Consider the following 25,729-nt stretch of genomic DNA (forward strand, 5'->3'; position numbering starts at 1 on the left):
TTTGAGTCTCTTCTGATAAATCACTACATTATAAAATGGTAATGGTCTACAATACACTATATAAACCCAGCACATCAGCATATCTTTCCATATGGTGTTAAAAGTTTGGAAAATTCATCCTAATCCTAATAGTTGCAAGGATTCATTTGGCTATCCAATGTGTTAAGCCCACTAGCATTGCTACCTAGGGAAGTTAATAAGGCAGAAAACTGCTCTCGATATTCAGAAAGCAAATCTTGAAGGAAGAACGCAACGCTGACCAGCCAGCATCCCTAAAGATCTGTTATAGTAGCTAAGAAAGCATGTTTCTCAGCCGTGCCAATGGCATGTGAAATGTAGTCATAACATAGCATGCTTCGTAAAGACACAATTAGAATAAAACATCAATCGTCAGAAGCTGTTTAGCAATGTTTATCATATGTAAACTTGTACTGTATTAGATACTGGGTAAAGTAAGCCAACACACTCATTCATTAATGGATTTACACAATGATTGTATATATTGTATGCAATCTGTGAATATCTTGCAATCACACACAACCTAATACAGCTTTGTGAAATAACTGTCAATTTTGAAACCACAATCAATTTCTTTTCATCAAGATTCCTGAACATGGCCTAGACTTTAAACCATGATTTCTACAAACCCAGAGGTACCATGATGTTTGGGCAAAAGAAAAACAATGGGGAGGATCACGTAACAATTTCAAACAAATGTTCATATGTTGCTTCAAAATGAAGGTGTAGATAGAATGTGAAATGCATTTACCCTGTAAAGAGGCACGGCAGTGGGGCTTTACTAAATAGTCTTTCCAAAGGCAAAAAAATGCAATTCTTTAAATGTGTAATAATATACACGTTATGCAGTATATCTACTCAACAAGATAATACTAATACAACCTGTATCTCTCCTGATGTGCAGATAGATTCTAAGGCATGAAAAAAAGGTCACGCTTCTAAATATAATCCTCCCAAATAATGTAAAATAGCGCCTTGCTGTGATTCCTCAGGAGCACTTTAAGGTGCTTTAGAAATTATACATGCCATTTTAGACATGGCAATCTCTCAGTTCAGGAATAAAAGGATAAGATGAAATTTAGTTTCAAAATTGTGTCTCCTCTGTAAAAACAATGTTTTTTGCTCTCTATATGACAAGCTTTAAAATAACTTAAGACACAAAACAGTGCTATTTACTGTCACTTTGGTGCTTTGCATTCTGTTATTCTGATACTCTGTTCTTTATGTCCGTTTAAAATGTTTTGCATTATAATGTGATCTCATATCTTTTCTCAAATTAAATTTGGCTCCACAAACTCCACAAGTGTACAGGTGGACATCCATGTGTTTTTCTAACAGGTCGTTAGTTTGGAATATCTGAAAACAGACCTGGCACATTGTCTCTCCAACAGAAAGGTGGCAGATCATGTGTCGTACATGATCGTGCTTCCTGAAGTTTCCTTGATCGCAAACAGAGCAGACGTATCTTGCCATGCCTTTATGCATATCATTATGGAGTCGTAGTTGACGCTCCCGAAGAAACTGCTTCCCACAAGTCTGACAAACAAACTGTTTTTCCTTTGTATGAACCGTGAAGTGTTCTCTCAAGTGACAGCGCTGGAAAAATCCTTTGCCACAAAGGTTACAGAAGTGCTTCCTTCTGTGATCGTTGTCGTTCTCCTCCATGATAGCGTTCTTAAACAGGTCTTGTTCAAGGCAGTGGGACATGTGTTCAAGCACAAGACTCTCAGTTTCAAAGCGCTGGCCACAATTAGGACAACCGTAAGGGCAGGCGGCTTGCTTATGCTTATCTGTAAGATTGTTCTGTTGGAAATGTTCATCTGGCAAGTCGTCCAACATGTCTACAAGCATCATATTGGATGTTTCTTCTCTAGCCTCTGCAAAATCGGCTTTCTCCTCTGCATTTTCAAATCCATTGACAGCAGGGTCTTGAGGTTCCCCACATCGCTCCGCGTGTTCTTGAAGTTGCCTCCCTTTCACCAGGATCTGCCCACATTTCCCGCATGCGCATATGTTTTCAATATGTTTGGCTAAATAATGAGATGATATGTCCCCCTCTGTTGTTCTTACCCCACAGAGTTCACATACTTTGTGTTCCGTGGCATCCTGCACTGTGCTTTTTGCAGGGGTAACATATCTCTCACTTTTCACGCAGTTTTTCCTTCTTGGGTGCGGATTCATGCATGGCTGGGCTTTCAAAATGTGCTCTGCACTTTGATTGCCATCAGCACTTTCTTCCACATAGTAGGTGCAAAGTGGCTCATCTGTCTCGTCGTCTAACTCGTCATTTTCTGAAGATTCTATAAAGTCTTTATCTGAGATTTTGATAATTTTAATATCTTCCATCTCCACTGCAGCGTCATCCTCGGTTTCGACTTTGATGATGATTCCATTACTATCATCACAACTGTTAATGCTGGGCAACCCTGCAGTGATGCTGCTATTTCCCACCGTTGCTGGCTCAGAGGATGAATTCTCAAGACACTGGCCGGCTTCCACTTTGAAGGTTTCCGTTCGTTTGGGAGAGAGCTTAGCGTTGGATAAATCCTTCTCATTGGAGTCATTGTCTTCACTGCTGTAGGACTTGGACTTCTGGTATGAATGTCTGTTGGTGCATGTCAAGGCGTGCTCGCCCAACAGCTTCTCACAGCTGAAAACAAACCCACAGCTGTCACAGGTGTAGCTTCTCCCAAAGCGACGTGCCACACGTTCTTTTGAATTTGACAATTTGGTCACAGTACCCTTCTTGCACACTTCAAGCAGCGATTCATGGGACCTGCTGCCTGCAAGTGTAATATCTTTCTTAGTGTCCTTGTCTTGGAATACATTTATAGATGAACTTGCCTCAGGACAATGGCCAACGGGTTCTTCCCCATTTCTCGTCAATGGTTCTTCGTACATTTTAACACCAAAAACCATTTTACTTTCATGGATGCTAGAAGGAAAAGAAGAGTTCTTTGCGCTAGGAAAATCATTGTCCTTTGTATCTTCCAAACATTCTGGGAGGTTATAGAGCTGCAAGTAGTTCACTGCCACTTTCAATTGCTCGACATTTGTGGGAGCTGTCGTGATTTTCCCTAAATACATGAACTGCAAGATGAGATCAAAGCATTCAGCATTTATCTTCATGTTGCTGAGCTTCAGAGGGGCTGCCGTGTGCTGATGGTTCATGAAAAACATCCTAAAGTAGGAGCTGCAGGCAGCGAGAACGGCCTTATGTGCTTGAAAGTATATGTCGTCAATAGCAATGCAGCAGTCACAGAGAAAGCCCCACTCTCTTTGGTTGTTCAGCTGCTGGAGGACGTAGCTGCTGTGGTCGGGTCTTGACATCTTGCGTCTTTAGCACAATCTTGATAAAAAAATGAGAGATGATTGCAAATTAGTATGCCAATTGCAAAAGTACGGTCATGCGCATATACTCTACAGAAATGTTTTTAGAGCGGATCAACATTTTAAATTGTTTCCTGTGAACTTCATATTTTTCACGTAGCTTGTGAGACACTTTATATAAATAGGGAAAGGCAAACCATTCACCAACCATATCAAAATCATACACTGCCGTCCGGTGCAGATTCCGATAGCAGCCAAAACCTTCTAGGAGATCTAGTGTCTTCCATATAAACGTCTGGAAGGCTATGCACGGTACTACTTAAGAGAAGACAATTCTCACAATACCAACATAAGGGAGTCCCACGCTGAGCACAGGCCAGAGATCAACATTTCCCAAAAATGGCCTGCAAGGCCATTGGGAACGTAGGACCACTTGCACTCACTCACCACCTCTAGAATAACCTCTGACAGACCACAACTGGTTGCATTTCAGGGCAAGGCTGAAGACTCATTAGTGTTGTACCCCCGCTGCAATCTGCCAAAAGAGGCAGAACCAATTTTTGCGCAATGAGTGCTCTACAAATATGCAAGAAAACTGCAACAGTGAATACTTTTCTTTTGTATAACTTCCACTGGAACTGCTCTTGTATGCATTTTGAAATCAATTCAGATTTACTCTATTTATTTTAATCAATATTTGCTCTTCATAAATATGATTATTATTACAAATAAAAGACATGTTTTCATGTGTTTGCACATTACACACAGAGAGATCACTGGCTGAAATGTGCAAGATACCGGCTACATACATATAATTATCACAAAAAAGGTTGCTAATAGAAGGGTACTGTGTATCGGACACACTTATTGTTAGAAGTGCAGCCCTTCATCTCCCTCTGACCAGACATCTTGTTGTGTATTGCTGCAAGACAGGTTCACCAAAACCTGACCACCTGGGCCCACATAGGACACTGAAGCAATAGATCATGCCTCCCGCACTAGCACCCTCCCACCAATCCTGCAGTATGGGGATACCCTGCACCCCCAGCTCCCACCCCTGCAGTCGCAGTTCTGGCTTTCCCCTGTCTGTGTGGTGGCCCACCCACCACCCTCCCCTCCTTACTGCACCTCTGCCTCAGTATCACAGTCTTGCTGCACCAACTTATTTCACTTTCTTATTTTATTTTATTGTTTAAAGCGCGGAGCTAGCTCAAGAGCAGTGGAGCGCTGTACAGAGTGTGGGTAGCCAGCGTATGGGCTGGCATCTTTTAACAGGACTGCAACACTGTTATTTGTGTGTGTGTTTGTACATCAATTGGGATTAATCCTTGGTCAGGTGTTTTTGAAAAGGCCAAGTTTTGAAAGATTTGTGAAATTTGAGAATTGTAGGGGTATTCTGTGCCGATATCAGGATCAACTTCACGGTCTGGCAGGATGCATACACACTCAGTGCATGCAACAATATTAACGTGTCAGCATACAGTAAAGGTGGCCAGCCAGGGAATTGAATGTGGTGAATTAATTTTGTTCTAGTCAATATTACTGAAGCATTGGTAAACCCTGAACTGACAGGTGTTATGATGTCCCAAACCTGACCGTTGTGCATGGGTAAATTGGCCATGAGGACCAGGTGCCGCCACCCACTCAGTAATGCACTGTCCGAGAGCTGTGTTGGGAGATCCGCTTGTTATGCTTCAAACACCCAGACCAGAAGGCACAGATTCTCCACATGTACTACATCTGGCTCTTTCTAAGAATGGGGGAAGGGCAAGTATAAAAAGGTCTCAGTCAGGCAGGGCTGTGGCAGTTTGGAGAAAGAGTGAGTTCAGTGACAGTTGAGAAGGAGGAGACTGACACAGAGCAGTCTGGAGGCGGTGAAAGGAGGGTCAGGATGAGGAGGAAGTAACACCAAGTAGGTCGTAAAAGAAGAAACCAAGAGCTGGCAGGAAGTGTCCAAGAAGGCTAGAGTGAAACTCTTGCACTGCAGCAGCACAATGGGTTGAGAGGGGTAGGAGGTCAGAGAAACTCATGGGGAAGCATTGAGGAGCTGGTTGAGGAGGCCGCGATGGACCAATGTGCTGAGGCTAAGGCAGAGAAGGTCCCCTTAAGTGCAAGCTTATGTTGAGGAAGCATGGATTAGACTTCAGGGGGGAAGAGGGCTTGCCTATTTAAGATCCAGAAAGAAAGGAGTTTGCCAAGAACTAGACCACAGCCCAAGCCCTACAGCCCAGCCTCAGTTCTGATGTGGACAACCTAGATTGTTGCCATTCCGGCCGTGGTGGTCCAACCTCTGGCAATATGTCCAAACCCTTATCAAAGGCTGGTCCAACACTTCAGAGCAGCTCGACCACCAGGCCCACAGACAGTGCCAAAAAAGGACTCTGACCACTGGCTGAAGAAAGAGCCAGCAACAAACGTGCCACAATCAAGTGTAACCACCTCTGAGGGTTCTATCTCATTTAATCAATGGATTTTTTAAATTCGTTTTTTAACTAATATTTCTCTACAAAAAAACTCATGGCAATTGATTTATTTTGATTTTTTGAGGGTTCTACCTCTGAAGCCCCCATCCCCTATTGTTTTTTCTCTATTCCCACACACCCCTCACCTCTATATTTTTCGATTAGTATTTTCATTTAAATTGTTTCATACAAAACAACCATCCAAAAGTTTGTTGATGAAAGGACATTGTACCCTGTAAAGAGGGCATGGTATGAAACAGGGAAGATAGACAAAAGAGATCACAGTTAAAGGGTGTTTATTGAACTTCAATAGGTTGGTTGAACACCTATCTAAACCTAAAATGGTCTCCATCGTTCGGGCTCGGACCACGGATCTCCCTCCTTCGGGTTTCGGACCCATTTGTATCAAGAATCAAAGACTTTTGATTGTGCAATGGGTTTTGCTTAAACCGTCACAGGACCACTTCGATACATTTCGATTCTCATTGCACTCTTTTACTTTAGTTTCTGCCACTTCTTGGCTGGATACTTTACAGAGACCTTCAGTTGAGCACTCTGGCGGTGCCAGACCACTCTGTCACTGTTATTGTATCTTTTCACTGTTAAAGTCCAAACATTCATAAACTATTAAGCTCTCCTCGCGTCTTTCATCACATGCGTTGCCAATCTTCATTCTTGCGCTCTTTATACAATGTTGCTGCTTGCAACCTTGATTTCAACACAAACCGGTCTTGCATCAGTCTCACCAACTCACCGGCTGTGTTGATCTTTCTGGCGCTGCTTTGATCCTGTAGCCAAGGACGGTAACACGGCAGCTGCTGCTCTTCCCTGACTCACTCAGCCATGCAGGAAAGCCCAGGTATCTACAACACACAATGCAGGATTCTTCAGTCTGCTTTCCTGGCCTTACCCTTCTTAATCTGAAGGACTCTGGAAAGTAACGGTTTCATACCGAAAGGTCAAAGGTATCTCCCTCCTTTTGCACCCTTCTTGGTTTGCCATCTTTCTTTCCTCGTTCAGATGCCATCCGTAAAACACTGTTCCTTCGTGTGCTTTGCCTCGCTCAGAGTGTGCTCTTGTGCTCTGCCTTTTATCCATGTGGGGAAGTTTAATGGAAGTGAGGTGTGAGTGTTTACCAGTAATTGCCTGACCTTGCCTGACCATAGTAGTGAGACATGTCAGTTACCCTGCTCGGGTGTGAGTCTGTTTTCTCACAGAGCAGGCTGTCCGTGTGAAAGTGTTCGTGAAGGGAAAAGGGTGTGGTAAAGTTCCCACGTATCCTACCGGGTAGGATGGGGTAAAGGTGTTACAGGGAAGGGGATACTGCGTCTCGCCATCAGGTGTCCCACTCCCACTCCTCAAAAGACCCCTTACCCAGGTGACACTCCCGCACTGATCCACCCCCAGGGTCTGGATCCAAAGGTGATGGCTGTTCCCTGGCCACCTGAGAGAGAGACCCCAAAACCTGTTGGATTCGGAAACCACATCTCCCAGAATCTGTGTTTTCCTGTTTTCCATCCAAATACTCCCAATCATTCTTATCCACGTCCCTCTGGTTATTTCCCGAATTCTTAATCTGCTTTTATAAACCACTACCGTTCCCACAATCCACCTTATTCATCTTGCCAAGCCTACAAAACTCACCTTTCCGAGTTAACCAACCACCCCTTTTCTTATGACACCTTTTCCCTATCCTAGCTAGTAGGATATCTAGAAACCCTATCTCCCTCTTTTTCGAAAACAAACACTTTCTTACGCTATGACAAACAACAGACTAATGCTAAAACTGTTTACCTGACATGTCCCAACCCACGGGTCAGGCAATTGACAATAACCACGCACACCTTACGATCCTTTACCTTCCTCACAGGGATAAAAGGCTGAGCACAAAAGCACACTTAGAGCAAGGTCGAATGCACAAGGAGACAGCTACACCAAACCGGCAGTTCAAACGGAGAAGAAAGGCAGTGAGACCTGGATGGACAACAAAGGGGGAATCGCCCTTGCCCTTTTCAACTCAGAACCGCAAAGCCTGGGAAAGGGAAATTATAAAACCGGCGCTACAGCTGGCGTGCGAAGCAGCAGACTTCAATGGTACATGAGGGCCTCCCGCTTTGATAACGCAGGTGGGAGGCAAGCTGGCTACCGTGGTACTATCCTTAGACTCCAGAGAACAAAGAAGCCCACGAGTTCAGCATCGCCAGTGATTCAGAAGAAGATGAGAAGATTATAGTAAACAGAACTGTGTTGAGCTCAAGGTTGCAAGTGGCAACATTTTTGAACGCAAGGAATATGAAAGACAAAGAACTTGTGTATGTGTTGAACTTTAGAGAAAGCCCAGTTGAGGTTCAGATGCAGAGGGGTCTGGTGCCATGTGGGCGCTCATTCGAAAGACTCTGAGCGGGACCTATTCCTTGAAACTACAAGAACCAGAAGCCCTAAGAAGGGGTGGCGTGAGGCGTCAGGGTGGTTGTATAAGTGTTATTTCAAATCCCTTATACAATCAAAAGTCTCTGACCCGTTGCCAAAGGAAAGTTAGGGGAAGGGAACCCTGCTTTCCGATAACACTGAGAACTGTGGAATAAGGCAAGTGTAAAACCGACAGGGGGATGCCGAAAGAAATTGAGAAGGAAAACCTTGCTTTGTGATGAAAATGAGCAATGCATGAACTGTATTAAAGAAATGCCGTAGTGAACCCGACGGAGGGAGGCCCAAACTACAAGTAGGATCCGAGCCCAACAGAGGGAGATCCTAAGGGAAAAGGCATGAAGAGGAGGATCCGAGCACGACAGTTGGAGATCCTAGGGTAAGAGGCAATCGCTCAAGGTGCAAAATCACTGACAGAACATTTGGTTATTTGATTATTTTGCATCAAGAGTCATACACCCGTGAACATTGTGTCGACAAGAATAAACCCGTTGAGGGTTATCCGCTGTAGGGAATTGGTTAAAAGAACATTTGACTCATACAGGCATCATTTAAAAGGCTGTAGTGAACCTGATGGAGTGAGGGAGGAACCGAGCCTGGCAGAGGGAGATCCAAGGGGCAAAGAGCAATTGCCCAAGGTACGAGAGTACCGAAGTAACCTTTTGTGTAGCTGTTTGTTTCTTTGAATCACCCAGCCTTCTAAGGCAAAAGACTTTTGCAAGAAGGAGGCTTAGCCTCTGAAGGTTCTTGATGTCATTGAACTGAACTGGGATCCTCGTGCTGACAAGGCTTAGGAGTGTGCTGTGCTCTCGAGTCTTGCACTGACCCATGCTTCAAACGTGGGGAAGGGAGACCCATCCATACCATCCTGACTTTTCATTTTGTGAACACTTCTTTCTTTTCTGGGGAACATTATCCCACACTCTTTTTATAATTTAGCAGTAAGGAATTGGCAATAGATTTTTTTAGTATAGGCTCATTTTATTTGACAAAACGCCACTAGGACTGCCTTATTATTATTTGATAGTCATAGTTGGCTCCCATTGTAGATTTAGGTTTAGATTAGGCGTTTATCTCACCCATTGCGAAGTTCAATAAACACCCTTGAACTGTGATCACTTGTGTTTGTCTTTACTGTTGCCACCATGAATTCCTTACACTGCCCTGTACAAACTGATCTCCAGTTACCAACCTCGACATCCTTGGTGGATTGGTTAGCAGGTTTGTCTTTTGATCTTTGCTTGCGCTTCTTGGTGTTTGGCCCAGCTAGTGAACTGGACTGTCTTTTGGGCATTTGTATTTTAATGGATCTTCTTGTTTCTGGGCTTGGTTTTCTGTTGGATTGTATGTGGATTATTTCTCTTTTAGAATCAGTGTCCTTTGGAACGTTTCCTTACTGGATCTGGATTCGGGAACATGTGCCTTTATTTCTTCTTTATTTCTGCAGGACAAGGCTGTAGTGTTGAGCGACGCAGGTGTTTGGCGGCGATGGGGTTGCGGTGTGGACAGTGAGTGCGGATGACAGCACCTTCCTGTCTACGGCCACCAGGTAAGGAGTTGCAGGGAGAACTAGCTTGCTTCAATCCACGTAGCCCTCTGACCCTGTACCCTCTCGTCCCCCTGAACTGCGCCCCTCCTGGTCTGGCCCCTCTGCCCTTCTCCCAGCCCACTTGTGCTTCCGCCATCCCTTCGCCGTGTGTGTTCCGACGCTCACCTGCATTCCCGAAAACATCCCTTCCCATGCATCCGTCAATCGTGCGGTTCCTCACTACCCCTGATCACTGTGCTCGCTCCCTCCCTAGGCTGAATGCCCTCCCATACACCCTGTGATCCCATGGTTCCCTCGTTTCCTTGAATTCACGTGGCTCGCATGCCCCTTGTGCACACCTGCCCTGCGCATTCCTTCATCACATGGCTCCCTCGCTTTCCCTGATCATGTGCACTCACTCACCTCCTAGGCTGCGTGTTCTCCTGTGCATCCCTTGATCATTTGGTTCTCTCATTATCCTTGATTGCGTGCCCCCGCTCTCTCCCTAGGCCACGTGCGTTCCTGCGCATCCCTCGATCACGTGGTTCCCTCGCTACCCTTGATCGTGTGCGCTTGCTTGCTCGTCCCTTAGGCTGCGTGCACTCCCAGGCATCATCGATTACGTGGTTCTCTCGTGCTCTCACCCTTTGGGCTGTTTGCGTTCCAACGCTTCCCCCAATCGCGTGTGCTCCCTCTCAATCCTAGACCAGCCGTGCATCCTTGCTCCCTTGCGGGCCCTTACCCTCAACTTCCCCTGCACTATCCCTCATCCCAGCCACTTCCCTGTCCTTTTTATGCATTTCTCCGTGTTCTTCTAGGGTCTTTGTCGACTGCTCTGTTTTGATGCCCTGTTAACCTGATTGTTGTTTACATCATACTGCCCTGTGTTCCGTTGTGCACTTTCTTCTTCAAGGTCTCTTTTCTGTCAACTGATTGCTGTTCACATCATACTGCCTGCATTCCTGTTGTTCTCACTCTTTGCTCTAGGTCCACTCGTTTGATTTTTCTACTTCAAGATGATCTCCTCACATTGTACTGCCTGCATCCATGTTGCACACTTCTTTCTTCTAGGTTCCCTTGGTCGTCTGCTCTGTTAATTTGGTTTTGTTTTATTTTGATTGCCCATTTGCTGTGTCCACTCCTCCTTCTAGGTCACACGTGTACTTAATTGCCTATTATTTCCTTTGATTTGTCATTTTGTGTCTGCTTGCTCCCCCTCCTCTCTGTGTCCCAACCCTAGTGTCTCCTCCCCACTACTCTCCACACCTCGCTCCCCCCCACCCTCTCTCTTGCATCCTCTATGGTGCTCTCTGTCTCACCTATCTTCTCTAACTGCTTCTCTATTGACTATCCTGTCCTTCTCACTAAATCTGGGAGGAAGAAGTTGAAAAGGGATATCCTGGTCTCCAACCCAGGCCTCCCTGTCGCTGATACCTACACCAGCGCTTCCTCCAGACAGACCCTCACCAACATCCTCTTTGTCGTTCCCTCTCCAGGCCCAAAAACCCTACATGTGGTCTCTGTGCTCTCTCCATTTTCTTCTTCAGCCATTAATGGTGGCACCCGGTGGGAGGCCTTCGTGGCCCCCTTCCGCTCCTCCAAGACCATCATTAATGTTTATCTAAATGGCGCCGTCTTGGTCCAAGGTCCTCAGGCCAAGCTCCTCCTTTTTGATAGACGCTTCCCGCGCCTTATCAGTTTCCTTTCTTTGTCTGCTGTCCCTACTTTCCCTTCTCTGGCTCCTCTGCCTCCTCCATCTTCTGCCACCTCTTTGGCACCTTCTACTGCTTCTCTGGCCACCCTGTTGCCTCCCTCTTCCGCCACTTCCCTGGCATCCTCCTCCTCCTTGGCTACCTTGCCCTCTCCTCCTTCCCCCTCTGCCCATCCTCGGGCCCCGTCTTCACTTCCTCAGGGCGTACCCCTGACCTGTATCCCCCCACGGAAGTCTTTCAAAGATGACAACCTGCGACACATTGCCACTCTCAACTCTCGCTAACCTGTCACACACTCCTCTAACATCTGCCGTCTCCTTGAAGAACTCAACCTGGATGTTCACAGTCTGACTGAGACATAGTTCACGGCCAGATCTGTCACGAGTTTTGGCACTCTCCTCCCTGATGGCTACAAGATCCTCTCCATGTCCAGAACCAACCGTCCTGGTGGTCGGTGTAGCCTTGATCTTCCCTGAGTGGATCCCAGCCTATCATTCTTATGCAGGACTACTCCTCCTTTGAATGCTTGGTCTGCAGGCTCTCTCTCTCCTGGCCTCTCCCTCACTGTGACCACTATCTACCGGCTGCCTGGCCAGGTAACCGCCTTCCTCTCTGAGTGGGCGGACCTCGCCTCCTGTCTCCCTGCCTCTACCTCTCAACTTCTCCTTCTCTGAGACCTCAACATCCACCTGGATGCTTCCTGTCCTTCTGCTGAACTCTCTCGCAACCTCTGCGACTCTCTCTCTCTCTCTATTCACCCCTCTGACCTGACTCACTCTGCAGGGCACATCTTGGATGTTCTGATCTCCTCAGACCTCCCCCTCTCTAACCCTCACACCACTCCTCTCTCCTGGAGTGATCACTTTCTCCTTTCCTCTCATCTCGCTCTACCCCTCAGGCCAAGCCAACTCCAGCTCTGCCAGCCACCTTCTTGGTCATCGGATCCATGAAGCGTGGGTCAATTGAGGCTTTCACTGCCACTTTCTCTCTTCCTTCTGCACCTTTGGCTGACTCACACCCTGACACAGCCCTTTCTAAACTTCACTGCTCTATCTCTGACACTCTTGATGTACTTGCCCCTGTCATGAGGATCTGCTTGAAGCCCAAATCCTATTGCAACTCTTGGTATGACTCAGACCTCGTCACCCTTAAAAGTAAGTGTAGGGTGGCTGAGAGGAAGTGGAGGGCAACAGGTACACCCTCTGACAAACTGGCCTGTCACCTTCTCTAACGGCAATACATACTCTCTGTCCTTGCTAAGAAGAGAGCGCACATCCAAGCCTGCATCTCTGCGGCAACTAATAACTCAGCCAAACTCTTTAAAATCTGCAAGGAGCTGGCCAATTCAGCTGCAGTCTCTACTTCTCCTGTCCCCTCTCAGGCCCTCTGAACGGCCCTGGCATCTCATTTCATCACTAAAACCCAGGACATCCTGTCCACCCTCTCTGCCTCTCCATCCTCCTCCTCCATTCCTGGCCCTCCTGCGGCCGCCTCTCCTCTCTTCTCTCGCCTCCTCTTTCTCTTTGTTCACCCCTGATGATATTTCTAGACAAGTCCGCGTAACAACAGGTTCTTCCCTGTTCTTCCAAAACCATCAAGGACCACATTGACACCCTTGCTTCAGCCTTGGCCGATTTCAGCAATCACTCTTTTGCCACTGGAACCTTCCCCTCCCCTCTGAAGCACTCCCTTGTCCACCCCCGTCTTAAGAAACTTTCTGCTGATCACTCCTGCCCAGCCAACTATTGCCCGATCTCCAGTACTCATTTCCTGGGCAAACTCCTGGAAAAGCTGGACATCTCCCAGTTTAACCTTCACGCTGAATCAGTTAGTTGTCTCCATGACCATCAGTCTGGCTTCCGAGTGGCCAGAAGCATGGAAACTGCTCTCCTGAACATGCGTGAATACCTGCTCTCAAACCTCGATTCTAGCTGTCCTTCTGTCCTCATTCTCCTCGATCTTTCCTCTGCTTTTGATACGGTCAACCATGCCATCCTGCTCAACAGTCTCTGTGATAACCTGGGTATCACTGATCAGGCCCTGGCCTTGCTGACCTCCTTTCTCACTGATCGACCCTCCCAGGTCCAACTGGGGTCCTTCCTCTCTTCTATCTCTCTCTTTACCTGTGGTGTTCCCCAGGGGTCTATCCTTTCTCCCTGGCTGTTCAGTGCTATGCAGATAACACTCAACTCCTTCAGGTCCCCTCAGCCGCCTCTACTCCTTCTCTCCTTCTCTCATTCCTGACTGTCTTTCTCCAATTCAGTAGTGGTGTGCCGCCAATGATCTCTGCATTAATGCCAGTAAGACAGAGATCCACCTCATCGGAACACCAGCTCCCTCATTTCCTTTTCACTCTCTGTCCAGCCACCCTGGGCTCTCTTCCTGCTCCTACCTGTGAGGTTAAGAACCTTGGGGTCATTTTTGACTTCACACTCTCCTTCTCTCTTCACAACTCTGACGTCTCTAAGAAGTCAAACTACCATCTGCGTCTCCTTAGAGGTATTCTTCCCTTCCTCACTTTCCCCCAAAAGCTCACGGTCTTCAGAGCTCTGGTCCTCTCTAGGCTGAACTACTGTAACAGCCTCTTTCCAAATCTTCCTACCTCTACTCTCCGTCCTCTACAACTCATCCAGAACAGGACTGTAAGAATTGTCCTTGGCCTCACGCCCAGGGATCATAGCTCTCCAGCTCTGAAACCACTTCACTGGCTCCCAGTGGCGGCAAGGATCAAGTTCATGACCCTTTGCATCGTCCACAAGACTTTCTGGGGCCTGGGACCACACTACCTCCAACTCTTGCTTCTTAAATATCTGCCTTCTCAAGCTCTCTGCTCCTCAACCTCCAACTCTCTGAGGGCCAGTTGCTTTTCCAAGCAAAGAGTTAGGGGCAGATCTCTTTCTTCGGCTCAAGCCTCCCTCTGGAACAGCCTCCCTGCCTCTCTGAAACTTAAGCAGAACCATCAACGGTTCCGGAGGCAACTCAAGACCTCCCTCTCCCTTGCTGATCACCTGCCTGATCCCTGCACTGGTCAACTGGCCACCCTCTGAATTCGGGACCAGGTCCCTGCCTGTCCAGTTGCAATCCCGAACTGCCTCTGGCTCCCCAGCACTTGTGATCTGTATCTGTAACCCTACAGTCTCCTCTCTTGCACTTATGCGCCATCCGTTGGCTGCACTTATGAGTACCCACACTTGCCACCCGTTGGCTACACTCATGATTTTCTCCTTTGTCCTGCACTTCTCCATCCTCCCCCCACCCTCGGCACTTCTCCCCTGCCCCTTTCCTCATCTTGCGCGATCTGAATGACACAAGGCCTAGTTAGATCATTGTTTTGTCCTCCATTTTTGTACCCGCTCCTTGTCTTGTCACGCCTCGAAACACGTGTGTACAGTCACGTTATAAATGCCATATCATATCATATCTTGTTGTGATCTTAGAGTTTATGCCCTTGTGCCGTCCAGGGAAATTCCTCCTGTTTTGGTCTTGGGTTCTTTACTGACTAGTTTTTCCATGCCTTATCTTGTCCTCAAATCTACCCGACTGACTAGGAGATTCCCCATCTCACCTGTTTGCTTGGAAGGAAACAAAGGGGGGGGGTTGTTGAAATATTTGTCATATTAATCCATGCTATTTTCCTTTTCAGACAATGGAGAGACAGTAGGTATTCATCCTGGCTTTACATTCAACTGAACTCTGTTGCAGGTAAATTAATCCTTGCCTGGGTTACAGGTGTTGCCTTACTGGTGTCTAATTCTGCTTAGTTATGACAGAACCTCTTTGTCGAAATTGGATTCTACAGAACCCAGAGACTGTCAGTGATGCCAGGGAAAGACCCAGAGACACTGTGAAAAGATTCTATTGTTACCAGGAGAAAGATGTTTACCTTTCTTTAATTTGTTTTCACACTATGGTTGTGCTTCAAGGACCACTTCACCTGAAAAGGAACGTTCTACGGTTTGCTTCTTTTACATTTGCCCCAGAAATCGCCATTCTGGCAAACTTCCGAACACCCGTTTAATACCACGCTCTAGTTAACTAGAGCTTTATGGGTCCGATGCTTAATGGCTGGAGAGAGAAAGGACACTGGGGAAAGCTAAAGTTATATTCTTCTACAATAAAACGTTTATTGAACCCCACATTAGAGACTCAGTCTTTCATTATGCCCTTGGTGTTTGTGTCACAGATGGGGGCAAATTTGCTTTGGAGCGTTTTCTACGCATTTACGGTGGTCCTCTAATTTATTACTACCCTGTATCAATGAAATATATCGAATATACCTTGAGTTCATTCCTAGGCTTTACTGTTGTGTAAATAACAAATTCTACTAGGTGGCTCAATTGAGTGAGCTGGTAATCCCATGAAAAGGACAATGCCAGCGGTTGTTGCAGGGGACTATTGATTGTTTATTGGTCAGTGTGAACAAAGAGGACAGGAACCTGGCACTTCCATTTGGGACCATAAGAGGGTGAATAACTATCGAGGAAGGATACCACCTTAGAGAGAGAATCAAGGGATACCATAAGTTAGTGAAAGTGTGGAACAGGAGGAAGACTTAAAGTGTGTATCGAGAACAGAGTGAGGCGGGTACCAGTTTGGAGAAAGGATTACCACCTAAAAAGAGGTAACAGAAGGAAGTATTGAAGGAACTTGAGAGAGGGGAAGATATTATCAGTGAAAGAATGGATCAGGGTAGTATCTTGAACGTAATAGGAGAAGAAAGAATGAAGATGAGGGAAGAGACTGACAAAGAAAAGAATTACTAGAGAGAGCACAAGATAGTGAGACCAGAAAGAGGGAGAGAATTATGTGAATGCATAGATTCCAGAGAACCATGTTGAGAGCAAAGAAGTGGGAGGAGGTGAAATATGGCAGGGTTATGCCAGGGAGCAGGATGGAAAGAATGGGAAAAGAAAGGAGAAGTGAAGCAAGTCCGACAGGAAGTCTTGATGGAAGAAGGGAACAGCTAGGAGCAAGACTATGCTTTTCAGCAAAACCTTTCGGCAAGCAAAACACTGAGCAACAAGCTGGGAAACAACCTAAGAGGCAAAGACCTGGCAGACCAATGAAGTTCAGTCTGCCTGAGAGCCATGGGTGTGATGCAGCCGACGACCCATAGGGAAAGGAGAGTGCCAGGAGTAAACCTCCCTCCTTATGCCAATAACAGGAGAAAAGGAAAGGGCCTTCTTGAAAGACGCATGTAAGATCATTTTATTTGGACACTGGAGTATGGCCTGGCGATATATCGAGTTTTGGAGCTATATCGATATATTTTCAAAATCGATATAGGATGAGACAATATCATTAACATTTTTTATTTACATGATATTTACACAGCTGTGTGTGTATTCCCAAACAGGTTGAGGAACCCTGTATTTGCACTTTATTTTGAGCAATGTCTTATAAATAAAGATGTTTGTGACACCTCATATGTAGTTGGGGGCTTATAACTGAGCATTTAACCCACATAAACAATATTGAGATATATATTGCATATCGCCAACCAGTCCACAAATATTGAGATATGACTTTTGGTCCATATCGCCTAGCCTTACACGGGAGGATTCTATATTGATCATTCGTTTTTTTTATTACCATGGTCTGTTAGAATTTTGTGTTGGACTTTTGGAATAGTGGACGTTGACACAAGGACAACCTTTAACGCAAGGAGGGGAGATCCCTATCCTTTTGAGTTTTCAGTAAGGAAACTATCTGATCAATTTATAGATGGAAACTTCAGGAACATTATCTAGCATTTTACTTTTGTACATCATTAACATCCTGACACTTTTAGTTACACTCGACCAACAACCTGGCACTTCACGTAGAATTGTAAATAAACATTTGAAACATATGTTGTCTGTCTCTTCTTTCTGAGAACACCAGTGAGGACCTGGTGAGTGCCTGACAGCCTCAGCATATAATTCACAATAGCTTTCTAAATTCAGAATAACTTGTTGCAAACATCTCGTTATATCCTTTGTTTCACGTACATATTTTTTCCTGAATTTGTACAGCCAAACCTCTAGATTAGAGTAATTTTACATAAAATAGAGGGTACCCTTCTAGTAATTCATACATTGCACTATTACAGCAGAGCTCACCAAAGGGTAACCATTATTTCCATTTAACGTAATGCTCATTAACAGAAACACCTTGAACACTGATCAATTTCGTATTTCTACTTTTCTTTTCTCTTTTTTCTGATTGAGGATAAAATGCAGAGGGCAAATGCAGCTCCATCTTCAACAGAACGTGTAAAGCACTTCAAAGATTTTATGTAACCTACGTCACTCACCAAAATTACCAGTTTAACATGCAGATAAAACACTTCCTACACAAGACTGTGTGCAAACTTTAACGAAAATCAAAGTTAGAAAATATGCCATTCTTAAAACAATAACCACCAATATTATTATGGCACTCTATTAATCCTTGGAGGCTTCAACATCTGATTCGAAGAAGAGAACATCAACTCACCAAAAACTCTAACCAACCAGCTAGGCACAAAGCAACTACGACAAATGGTAAAAGAAGCGATGCACACAGCGGACCACACACTAGAAGCAAACTTCGGCAACAAAAACTAGTCACAATCGCTCCACCAATGCACATTCTTTGGAGTGATCACCTTATTACACCCTTCGTGGTGCACTCTCCATCTACAACACGCAACAAGCCCTGTAACAATCCTTAAACCTTGATAAGAAATTCGAGAAGCATTAACAGCGCAATACAGGCATCGAAATTGAGGGGAGATAGAAGCTATTTAGCTCCTGCTTCTAGCATAGTAGAGCCTGGTTAGCTTGAAACCAAAAGCTACCAGGGGCTACTTTTAGCTCCTAGGGCAAACTGGTGGATTCCAAACATGTAAATGTGACATTAACTTTGAGTATTTGAGAATGTTAATAAAGAAGAATTAAAACACTTCTAATATGCAAATGGTTCATCCAAAATGGACAAAGAGTTAAAGGAGCATCTCCTGCTCATTGACTCTCAGTTTCAAACCCTGCAATGGCAAGATGGATCACACCCCACCACAGAGAAATGAAAAAAAAACAAACAGGAGATTAGAACAAGAATGGAGGAAAACCTACGACCAAAACAAAAAAACACATATCAAAATCAGATCAGATTAAACAAAGCGGAGATACTCAAAGCAAAAATAATATACTACAGCAAACGGATCGCCAGAGCAGGACAAGAAATGTTCAGCATCATAAACGAGATGAGAAACCAATCCATGTGCAACAGCTCACTGACCCCTACACAAAAACTATGCAATGACCTCTCCAATCTTTTTAAGAACAAAATCACCAACATTCAGCAAATCATACACAGGCCAAATAATCCCAATTACCAACTCAAAAAGAGGAACAGTGCCACAACCCTTCAAATAGGCTTACATCAAACCACTCCTTAAAGACCCCTCCAAAGATGTGCAAGACCTTATCAACTACCAACCAATTTGAAATATCTCATACCCAGCAAAGCTACTAGAAAGCTTTGTCTACGTTCAAATCCTTGAAAATTTGGAAAACAACCATCTGCTAGATCAGGCACAAGTAGGGTTCAGACCCATGAGAGGAACAGAAACAGCCCTAGCGTCCATCTGGGAGGATCTGAAGACCAATGTTGACTCCATCACCTACTCAGCACTAACACTGCTCAATCTGTCAGCAGCCTTCGACACAGTAAACCACAACACCCTCATCAAAAGACCAGAAGACATCAGCTATGGCAACACAGCTCTCCTCTGGCGACAATTATTCCTGACAGAAAGAACCTTAACAATTTGGCTAGGACCTTTCAGAGCAACACCTCGAAAAACAACATGTGGAGTCCCACAGGTCTCTTCGCTGTCACCGCTACTCTTCAATATCTACAAGACACCCCTAATCAAAAGACATGGCCTCACCTGCTACAACTACGCAGACCACACCCAAATCATCTATAAAATCAACACCAACAAAGAGGTAAATACAACAGTAACCGACTGTCTCAAGAAACTAAACCAATGGATGAGAACCTAAATCCAGACAAAACTAAAATTATGATTACACCCAACGATATGGCAAACAACCAGCACTTTCCATGGCAGGAAAACCGCCAGAACAATCGAAGGTGGTCGAATCCTAATGGAATCCTAATGGACAAAGAACTAACACTAGAAGCACAGATCAATGCAATAGTCAAGAAATGCTTCTTCCACCCGCACACAAACAAAACGATACTTCCATTTCTGTCCTTCACACACAAAACACTTGCCTTCATCTCCCTCGTCATGTCAAGAATTAACTACATCAACAACATCTATCTGGGAATGCCAGACTACCTGTTACGAAAGCTACAATGGATACAGAACACAGCAGCAAGACTTCTCCTTAAACTCACCAGAAGAGACCACATCACACCAGCACTAAGAACGGTGCATTGGCTACCAGTCAAAAAAGCAAATCTTCTTCAAAACACTGTGTTTGACAAACAGAGTGGTCCACAGCCTGTGGGGAACTTGAGGGCATGCTCCCATCTACTTCCATTGGGTCCTCCTCTCAAGTAGCCAGGGAAATGCCATCGCTTTTGGATCTCAACCTTGGGGGTGGATATGCGAGGGAGGATCACCTGAGTGGAGGGACCTTGGGGAGTGGGAAAATGATGCCATCAGGTGAGACATGGAATTCTCCTTTCCCTTGTCAGAATACACCTTACCCTCCCCCGCTTTGTAGTTTATTGTCAGTCTTCCCCTCTTTTACACACACCAACTGTACCACATTCATGTTCCTTTAGGACTTGGATGAGAAAGAAGCAACCAAGAGTATTGCACATTTCCATTTGTGCAAACCACTTGCACCTGCAGCCAATTGAGTGACCTTATGTGCATATACGAAGAAACAAGTGGAAGGAAGAGGGAGACCCAATGGGGAGAAAGATGCAGCAACACGACATGGAGCAGGCTGGAGAGGGGCCGGTGAAAAGTACGCCAAGCGCTGCAGGAGAGCGAGAAGGACACAGAGGCCCGATTGGGCCGCGAGAGGGTCAAGAGCACTGCAGGTCCAGGAGAATCTAATACTCCACAGAGAGCAGCAGGAAGCTTTGGAAGATGCGAGTGATACTTGCCAGAGCTCCGGATGAGTGAAAGGGAAGCGAGAGAAAGCCCTAGAAGAAACCGAAAGCACTCAAGAGGTGCAGCCGTGTACCGGTGAGTGACAGAGCGGGAACAATCATGCAAAGGCGCTCCAGCGGCTGGGTTTGGACAAAGGAAGATGCTGATCGATCGAATGAAAATTAGTAATGAATGGGTCTGTAGACCGAATGGAAGATATTGAATACGAAACAAGCTGCAAAGTACTTTATGAATTATTGAATACTGAACTAAAGAAAAGAAATGCAAAATATATGAAAATACTGCACGTATGAAAAGAAATTGATGTGCATTTATGAATGCAGTGAAAACAAGATAAAAAGCACTGATGGACAATGTGAAAGTATAAGCCAAGTGAAAGCAAGTAATGAGAGCGTATGAAGCAAGTGAAAGGCAAATGATAAGCACTATTGGATAGTGTGAAAGCAAAGTGGTGACAAGGAATAAAACGCCACAAAGCGAGTTGTCTGAAAGTCACGTTTTGGCACAGTCAAGAGACTGCCAAGGAGAAACAGAAGTAAAGATGGACTAATGACGCAGGTGCAGAGAGGAAAGCGCCAAGAGTTATAGGTTGCATTACCTGTAATGGGTGGACCGTGTGGTCCGACAACTGCACCTAGACAGAGTAACCCCTACTTAGAGTGAACCAAGTAAAGTCAAGAGGCTGAAGCTGTTTTGACTAACAAGTATTAAAGTGACCAAAGAGAAAGCAAATTATGTAAATTGCTGAAAAGCCTGAAAGGTTACAAAGTGGATTTGGAATCATTATTGAGAGCTGAGAAAGTTGAATTGACTCGTGATTTTGAAGCTAGAAGAGCTGCCTTCTTGGGTAAGGGAACCCAGAGACTTTGTGAACTGTGTTGAACTTGGAGAAGGGAACCCCAAGGTCTTTTGTGGAACTGTTTTGAACTTGGGGAAGGGGAAGTTGAAAAGCAAGCCAGGAGCTGGAAAAAGCTCAGAACTTTAAACACTGTTTCTTTGGTTGCTGACATCCCTACACATTGTATATCTTTAGTTTTGAGGGCGAGTATAGGTTCCACAGATGGACTTTTGAGTTGAACTTAATGACACAAACTATCCTTAGTTTCGTTCAAGTAGGGAAATCCCACCTTTGCATAGGGCACGTTAGGCCTTACTCCATCCTAACATTAAAGATTTTAGAAAAGTGAATCTGGTGTCTGCATCTTACTTCATGATGCCTTCACATGCCAATGAGTGTAATACATACAGGAAACAAACCAGCACGAACACTAAGATAAAGCAACGACATCCGCATTGAACCAAAACTATACTCCAAACAAACATTTGGAGGATCAGCGTTCTCCTGCATAGCAGCGAAACTCTGGAACTCACTCCCAAAGGAAATCCGAACGACAGAGGACCACCTCAACTTCAGGAAGAAATTAAAAACATGGCTCTTTAACAAGCCTAATTATGAAATACACTTTGGCGACAAACTCCACCCACTGCAAACAAGAGAGGATGACGAGAACAAAACTGCTGTAAAGTCATGCCTTACCGCAGACAAACTATGTGGGCAATGTACTGAGTTGAGTCTAGGTGTATCTGAGGGTTACCAGTACTTTTGATCCAGATGTATTAGAGGGTATACTGGTCGAATATAGATATAGCTGAGGAGAATCAATGAAGTGGGCCTGAATAGAAATCAAAGGTAAACCTTTGTATGGAATCTAGATGCAATCCTAGAGGGTCACGGTAACAAAGTCCAGTGTAACCCATGGGTAGTGAATGCTTGAGCCTGTTTGAATGTGAGGATGACACAGCAGTCTGCTTACTCATTCTAAGTACAATATTTTTGGGGCTAGAAAATGTGTTAATCTTAGATGGATTTAGGGGTAGGAAGTGAGATGCATTTAGATGGACTTTGGGGGTAGGAAATGTGTTGTACTTAGTGAGATACGTAGGGCAGGAAATGTGTTACACTTAGATGGATCTTGGGATAGGAAATGGGATACAATTAGAAGGATTCTGAGGGTAGGAAATGTGTCATACGTAGATGGATTTTGGGGAGTAGGTAAAGTATTGCACCTAATTAACAGTACTAAAAACTCAATTTTCTGCATACTCACCCTCAAACTGTATAACCGTACCTCTTCCGCACCACAAACCACACACTTCACAACACCCAACATGAAACCAAACACAAGCACACACAAACCACCAGTGCCCAATCATACCCAAACGTCACTTGACGGCTACCAACCAAAACACACCATCGCTCAGTGACCATTTTTTCCAAACTGAAACTGCCAACAGCAGACCAGAGCCCTCTGGCCCTTATCCCTCTCAATCTCACTAACAAACACCCCCCCCAAACTCCTCTTCCATTGCAGATCCACCAGACTGCCAACAGACTGCGCGAGTCACAACAGTGCACGGTGCAAGACTGGTGGACTGAAACTTCAGTAATTCCACCCAATGATACTGTTTGCCAAGGCCCCACCTGATTGCACCTTATAGATAATCCTAATATTTAATCCAGGCCACCAATGTCACTATTGGATTAATTAAAACACGTTTTTACCGATTGCCTGCAATCAAAATGTCATGACCACAGTTGAAAACCACTTTTTGCATGAGTTCTGCTGGTAGGACCAAATGTCTATTCATAAAAACTATAATACCTCCTACTCGGTAAAGCTCTAGTTATTTATTTACATGCTCTAGTGTTTCCTCCTGGAATCATACAGTACATCACAGAGATATTTCTGAAATGTCTTCTGCTTGGAGCAGAACATTTCTGAATAGCTCTTACAACTAGGTCTAATAGTTCCATTCATGCATGTAGGAGTGGGAGTTGCCATCACATATCTAGGCAATAGCAATGATCAGCCAAATGTCCTGTAATGACGAAGCTGGCATATCAATGCTATATGGCGCCCCAAGTGAAAGGTACCCCAAGATAATTCAGACCACTTTCTCATTCATCACCTTTAAATGAAGCCAAGTGGTTATAAAGTAAAACCGTAAAGGTAACACAAAATACAATACAAATTCGAACACTAGAAACAACAGATCTGCCCAGGTTGCTCACATGATTCATTAGCAGCCCCCTGCCATCCTGCCCCCACCTACATCCATCCCCGACAGATCCCTTCATGCACATCAGTTCAAAGAAGCCTGGCTGCCCAGTACTGTCGGGTCACTTAAAACAAACAATATTACAAAGCCCACAATTTACCCTCTATGTGCACATGTAGCAACTTAACTAGAACACATCTTTTTGAAACACATAACTGTGAGAGGACTGACATCTGTTAAGTGAGAGAGGTACCAGAGCCTTATACAAAGGTATAAACATGTTTTCCTTATCTCTGAAGAGCGCTGAGTGGAGAAATATTTTTACTGGATACGCATTTTTTTAGAAGCGCAATTCCCTCCACAAATAATGAACATTTCTGGAATGTTGAGAGCTATACAGTTTTTGTTAAGGCAACAACATATGACCTAAGGTGCTTAGTTTCTGACACATCCTCCAATAGTAGACCCAGGAGACAAGGCGGCCACATTCTTACCAATACCAAAAGGCAATGTGAATGCAGGCACTACCCAGAATACTTCTTACCAAGGAGATGTGAGGGTCTTCTATTCTCCAAGAAGTCAAAGGTTTAGTGGCCTGAGAATAATTTCAGTACAACAATGACCGCAACGCACCAGATTAAGGTTTCCCAGCTAGGACTCGCAGACTCTTTGAGTGTTATCCACCCATCAAATGTATTGCTCCAACCATGCGGTCAGTGGCATGTGAAGCAGAGGGGAGCATCGTTTTGATAAGAAATCAAATTATGATTATAAAATAATTGCCCTTCAAGGAAAATAAGTCAGCAAAAATGCAAAGGAACTTCCCAAAAATGTAGGAAAAGCAGGTGATAATTTACAAAAAGGAACTTGGAGGTGATGCAAGGGTGGAGGTGGCACCTGGAAGTTGTGAGGGGTCAGAAAGGCAAGGCGGACAACTGGATATAGGTTTTTTACCCATTTTATTAACTTATATAGGGGTTGATAAACGCATTGCTTTGTAAAAAAATAAAAATTCAAATACACAACAGAAAAATCAACAAAAGCAAGATCTCAAACAATTTTTAAAAAAAGAATTCAATCTAAGAAACATAAATTTAAAACAATATTTAGTGACTTAACTCATCATCACATGGAGGGCAAACGCCCAAACACAGTGTTAAATGATCCAGACAAAACAAACAGCAAATGTACCTATCAGGCAATGAGGTTAACGATCCCACCCCTCACCATGATCACATGCACACTGCTTCATCACTTTAGAAAATCTTTATGAAAATACACTATAGTAACCTTACCGAGGCCACTATCAAGCCTAGTTGAGAAGTAGACATCAGTCTTTCCCATAACCGATCAGCAACTACATGAGTAGGGGAATGTATAAACAAACCCAACATTACAATCTTCGAGTCAGCAAACGTATGACATTCTAGTACTAAACGGAATAATGATCGAGAGGAGCAGCCCCACACATCCTGCAGCCCCTCAACCTTTTGGGCAAGACCAGCTTCGATCTAATAACCTCAAGGGTCGGAAGACAATTCAATCAGAACTTAAGGTACCACCCAGAGAATACCTGAGAGGACATTTGTTTATATACGATCTTCCTTCCCCTTATACAAAGTCAGTCCCCCCAGATCCTGAATGCCTCTGATTTTGTCCCATGTCTGGAGTTTCTTTTTGATAGTATAGTCAGAGTCATCAAAATGTATATCAACCACCGTCACAAAGAGTTCACACCTACACTTAAGGGCTCTCAAATATATATTAGTACCCTTCATCATTTGGTCTCTGATATGGGACCCCAAGCTATCGGGAGGGAATTTATCCAACTTCTTCCACAGGGACAGGGATCTACTGACATATTGTGCCCACCAGGAGGTCAGACCCAACTCCAGCCTCACTATACTGATTGGGACTGAGGAGGGAATGTCTAAAACCCGTTTCAGGATCGTAGCTTCACAGACATCCAACCAATTCCTATCCCAGAGATTAACCAATTTGCAGCCATATAAGGCTATGGCAGACATATTGAATTTGTAAATTTCTATCAATGGGGTCAATAAGTATGCAA

The 25,729-nt window shown here is 44.7% G+C and overlaps 1 protein-coding gene across 2 annotated transcripts in view; it reads right to left on the reverse strand.

Moving 5' to 3' along the window:
- Positions 1-390: 390 nt before the first annotated feature.
- Positions 391-25,729, reverse strand: part of ZBTB1 (zinc finger and BTB domain containing 1) — a 57,435-nt gene continuing 32,096 nt past the window's right edge. Inside the window, exons 1-2 of one of the 2 annotated variants that reach the window (XM_069638215.1) lie at positions 6,565-6,700; positions 391-3,367 (exon numbers count right to left, since the gene is read on the reverse strand). In XM_069638215.1, coding sequence (XP_069494316.1) covers positions 1,240-3,348 — 2,109 coding nt within the window. In that variant the 5' untranslated portion in view covers positions 3,349-3,367; positions 6,565-6,700 and the 3' untranslated portion in view covers positions 391-1,239. Of the gene's footprint in view, positions 3,368-6,564; positions 6,701-25,729 lie in introns of those variants that run through there. The other variant, XM_069638214.1, reaches the window with a different exon arrangement.

This window comes from Ambystoma mexicanum, chromosome 14 (assembly GCF_040938575.1).
Source record: "Ambystoma mexicanum isolate Mex_15411 chromosome 14, UKY_AmexF1_1, whole genome shotgun sequence".
Lineage (NCBI taxonomy): Eukaryota > Metazoa > Chordata > Amphibia > Caudata > Ambystomatidae > Ambystoma > Ambystoma mexicanum.